Source organism: Camelina sativa, chromosome 15, assembly GCF_000633955.1.
Source record: "Camelina sativa cultivar DH55 chromosome 15, Cs, whole genome shotgun sequence".
Classification (NCBI taxonomy): domain Eukaryota; kingdom Viridiplantae; phylum Streptophyta; class Magnoliopsida; order Brassicales; family Brassicaceae; genus Camelina; species Camelina sativa.
This window is the reverse complement of record NC_025699.1, coordinates 26785958-26790611: the sequence shown is the minus strand read 5'-3', so window position 1 is coordinate 26790611 and position 4654 is coordinate 26785958. Positions and strand designations below refer to the sequence as shown.

Genomic DNA, 4654 nt, shown 5'->3' with positions numbered 1-4654 from the left:
AAAGCCCTCGCTAATTTCAGCTTATTTTGACCTAGTCTGGAACTTGTAAGAGATCGTCGCGTCTGTGATCGGTGGAAGAGCTCCGCCGTGTAAATTATTTCGCATTTTGTGGTTTCGGGGCTCTCTTTTGGTTCAACCATGAGTCCAATTCAGAATTTCGAGCAACACTCCCGTCGTCTCGTGGATCCTGACCTACGTAATTCTCTCTTTATTTCACTCTCTCTAACTTAAAGCAGCTTCCTACGTAATTTTCATGATTCTCGTATTAAAAGTTTTAGTCTTGAATTGGAATTAGTTCTTGTAAAAGTTGTTAGCTGCGAAAGGATAAAAATCTAATTTTTGTTTATTTCTCTCTGTGGGGAAATTTCATTTTTGTGTAGCTATACAAGCAAGGCTTGAGATGGTGGTGGAGGTCAGAGATAGTCTAGAGATAGCGCATACGGCTGAGTACTTGAATTTCTTAAAATGCTACTTCCCAGCATTCTCAGTTATTCTTCTACAGATTACGAAACCGCAGTTCATTGATAATCCAGAACACAAACTGCGGAACATTGTGGTTGAGATCCTCAATCGTCTTCCCCACAGTGAGGTTCTTCGTCCCTTTGTTCAGGACCTCTTGAAGGTTGCTATGCAGGTGCTCACCACTGACAATGAAGAAAACGGGTTAATTTGCATTCGCATCATCTTTGACCTTCTTAGGAACTTTAGGCCCACACTAGAAAACGAGGTTCAACCCTTTTTAGACTTTGTCTGCAAGATCTATTCCATTTTCAGATTCACCGTCAGCCATTTTTTCGATAATGTTAAAATGGAAGATGTGAAGCCTATGGAGACGCCTACGACTTCTGATCAGTCCCTTACCCCTGCCGCACCTGTTGGGAATGGGCAGCTTAACCCCAGTACTCGGTCATTCAAGATCATCACAGAGAGCCCCCTTGTTGTTATGTTCCTTTTTCAGCTGTATAGCCGACTCGTTCAGACCAACATTCCTCATTTACTTCCGCTGATGGTTGCTGCTATATCTGTCCCTGGACCTGAGAATGTCCCTTCACATTTGAAGCCTCAGTTCATAGAGTTGAAGGGTGCACAGGTTAAGGTGAGACAATGTTTCCTCGTAAGAAAGGTCCTCGTATGAAAGGAAATCAAAGCTTTCTACGTAGTTGGAAATATTATTATATCAAGGCCTACACCGACTCATTGTTTCATCTGAATTATATTGTTCATAACTGAGAGATGCCATGATATATTAATTTTTTGATTTTTGTTTATTTGCAGACGGTTTCTTTTTTAACTTATTTGTTAAAAAGTTGTGCCGAATATATCCGACCGCATGAAGAAAGCATATGCAAAAGCATTGTAAATTTGCTTGTGACCTGTTCAGATTCTGCATCTATCAGAAAGGTTGAAACTTGAAAACCTTTTGTTTCCTTATATCGGTATGTTTTCTATGGTGACACATTTAAGGGATTGCAGCTAAAGATTTATTTCCATTTCACGAAATGCAGGAACTCTTAGTTTCATTAAAGCATGTTCTTGGGACGGATTTCAAGAGAGGCTTATTTCCTCTTATTGACACTCTTTTAGATGAGAGGTACTAGGCTAACATCTGAAATTTGAGAATTTTAGTATTTTCTTAAGGAGCTGTTTGGTTGAATCAAGCACAACATTAGTTCGCATATAATTTATCATGCAACAAATAATGACTTTTGTCAGGTATTCTTCTTTGTGTTCTGTGTTAGGGTTCTAGTTGGAACTGGGCGAGCATGTTTCGAGTCTTTGAGGCCTTTGGCTTACAGTCTACTCGCGGAAATCGTTCACCATGTTCGCGGAGATCTTTCTCTTGCTCAGGTCTTTACTGATGAAGAGCATTTAATGTGAAACGTTGATTTTGACCGCCTAGATTCCAATATAAGTGAAAACACTTCATTATGATACCCAACTATTTCTCTGTGTATGGAAAATCTTAGGAATCTAACATATTGATCACTTCTCTTTGCACCATCAAGCTTTCTTAATAAAACATCTTTTTTTTTTCCTGCTTAGTGAATGTACTTCCTTTACACTCCTCTAATTAACTATAAATAACATCACAGTTATCTCGGATCATCTACCTATTTTCAAGAAACATGCACGACTCTACCCTCTCTCTTAGCATCCATACAACATGTGCCAGGCTGATGCTGAATCTGGTAATTCTATATTCTTGACTCTGCTTGTCTTGTTAAATTCGATAAAATTGCTTAAAATATGCATACTAGTTTATTTTTTTTCTGAATTAAGCTTCAATCAAAACTTGTGTTTGATACAGGTAGAACCAATCTTTGAGAAAGATGTTGATCAGCAGTCAATGGATGAAGCACGGATTTTACTGGTATAAATTCACTAGAGAGCTCACGTTAGAATTTATTGGCTTCTCTATCCATTAACGTAACTCATGGTACACCTGTATATAGGGACGTATCCTGGATGCCTTTGTGGGGAAATTCAGTACTTTCAAGCGTACTATTCCTCAGGTAATGCTGTTTGCTTTTCAAAAGCGACTGTTGTGATCAAGAGTTCCAACTTTTTCTGGCTTGATTTTCTTCTATACACTGATGATTTATTGTTTTTAAAGTTTCAAAACCAAGTTATACTGCTTTTTAATTGGTCTCTGCCCTTCTAGTGTTTGGGATTGGGAAAGATGTGCATCAATTATTGTGTTGATCACTTGATCTTCAGGGGCAAGTTTCAAGATGCATTTGCTTTATTGTTATCTCTTTCCGTTTCCAGATGTCTTTGAGAATATCTGTTAACAAGTATTCTTGCTTGATATGTCATTTCTTATATTTTTATGTTACCTTTAAAATAGGTGCTACTAGGTTAATATAAAGGAATCTTGAAACTTTAGCTAATTATTTTCTTAAATTGGATATTTTACCAATTCTTGCTTTGGATTCATGTTACCCGAATTATGTCATTTTTTATATTTTTATGTTACCGTTAAAGAGGTGCTAATAGGTTAATAAAAAGGAATCTTGAACCTTCAGCTAATTCTCTTCTTAAGTTGGATATTTTACCAATTCTTGCTTTGCGATTCATAGCTTTTGGAGGAGGGTGAGGTGGGAAAGGATCGGGTCACTTTAAGGTCGAAGCTTGAACTTCCTGTCCAGGTAATTTGTGTCATCTCTTATACTGGTGGCTTTTTTAGTGAGTAACCCGAATTATCAGCCAATGTGGGATCGTCTTGCACATGATTATATTCAAACTGGATTGCTAATCATATTTCCTTACGCGGATTGTCCACTTTAGCTTCAAGTTGGAGTATAGGTGATATTATAATTTAAGTTGGATTCTTAGATTTTGTACCAGGCTTTTTGTCTATTTACAAAGCATTATGCGGTCTTATTATTGATAACTTCTTATATTTTCTTTGGAACAACAAATGGATTATCTTTGAAGTTTGGATTAACTTCTTATATTTTCTTTGAAGTTTTAGTAATAGCTAGACCACATTGGTTGCAGGCGGTTTTGAATTTGCAGGTTCCTGTTGAACATTCCAAAGAAGTGAATGATTGTAAGAATCTGATCAAGACACTGGTCATGGGTACTGAATCTTAGCAGAATTATCTTTTTACATTGATCATGAGTCTAGACTGGACGATCAATATTTTTTCTCTTTCTGATTTGTGTTCAGGAATGAAAACAATAATATGGAGTATAACCCATGCACATTTGCCTCGACCTCAGGTTTGTGTTCAGTTGTCTCTTGTATCAGTGCTCTATAGTTTTTTCATGCAAGTATATCAATTATGACGGTTTCTCCTGCTGCCCAGGGGATGAACCCTCAAGCTCTTGTTTCACAATCATCTGCCCCGCAGGGTTTTAAAGGAATGAGAGAAGATGAGGTATTGCTTGTAAGATTGTGTACTTTAGTCATTAACAGTGCATGTTTATAAACCTTAGTAATCTCGACCTTTATGCAGGTGTGGAAAGCCTCTGGTGTTTTAAAGAGTGGTGTCCACTGCTTAGCTCTCTTCAAAGAGAAGGATGAGGAGAAGGAAATGCTTAATCTTTTCTCCCAGATTCTTGCTATTATGGAACCTCGAGACCTAATGGACATGTTCTCTTTATGCATGCCAGAGCTTTTTGAGAGCATGATTAACAACAGCCAACTCGTTCAGATATTTGCAGCACTTCTGCAAGCTCCCAAAGTTTACAAGCCATTTGCAGATGTTTTGATTAATTTACTAGTTAGCAGCAAGCTTGATGTTCTGAAGAATCCGGATTCAGCTGCAACTAAACTAGTTTTGCATCTGTTCAGATGCATCTTTGGGGCTGTCACCAAAACACCATCTGATTTTGAAAGAATATTACAGCACCACGTTCCTGTTATCATGGAGGTCTGCATGAAGAATGCTACGGAAGTTGAAAAACCTCTTGGTTATATGCAATTGCTCCGCACTGTTTTCAGAGGTCTCGCTGGATGTAAATATGAGCTGCTTCTGAGAGATTTGATACCTATGCTGCTACCTTGTCTTAATCTTCTTCTGACAATGCTCGAGGGTCCAGCTGGGGAGGACATGAAAGATCTTTTGTTAGAGCTTTGTTTGACGCTTCCTGCACGCTTAAGCTCCTTATTGCCATACCTTCCCCGTCTCATGAAGCCTCTTGTATT

The 4654-nt window shown here is 38.1% G+C and overlaps 1 protein-coding gene across 1 annotated transcript in view; it reads left to right on the top strand.

Annotated features, from left to right (window-relative positions):
• Nucleotides 7–4654, top strand: part of LOC104748833 (transformation/transcription domain-associated protein-like) — a 23396-nt gene continuing 18748 nt past the window's right edge. Inside the window, exons 1-13 of the mRNA XM_019236829.1 lie at nucleotides 7–196; nucleotides 381–1096; nucleotides 1276–1401; nucleotides 1506–1591; nucleotides 1740–1848; nucleotides 2094–2189; nucleotides 2309–2371; nucleotides 2454–2513; nucleotides 3081–3149; nucleotides 3502–3583; nucleotides 3674–3726; nucleotides 3813–3884; nucleotides 3963–4649. Coding sequence (XP_019092374.1) covers nucleotides 139–196; nucleotides 381–1096; nucleotides 1276–1401; nucleotides 1506–1591; nucleotides 1740–1848; nucleotides 2094–2189; nucleotides 2309–2371; nucleotides 2454–2513; nucleotides 3081–3149; nucleotides 3502–3583; nucleotides 3674–3726; nucleotides 3813–3884; nucleotides 3963–4649 — 2277 coding nt within the window. The 5' untranslated portion in view covers nucleotides 7–138. The remainder of the gene's footprint in view (nucleotides 197–380; nucleotides 1097–1275; nucleotides 1402–1505; nucleotides 1592–1739; nucleotides 1849–2093; nucleotides 2190–2308; nucleotides 2372–2453; nucleotides 2514–3080; nucleotides 3150–3501; nucleotides 3584–3673; nucleotides 3727–3812; nucleotides 3885–3962; nucleotides 4650–4654) is intronic.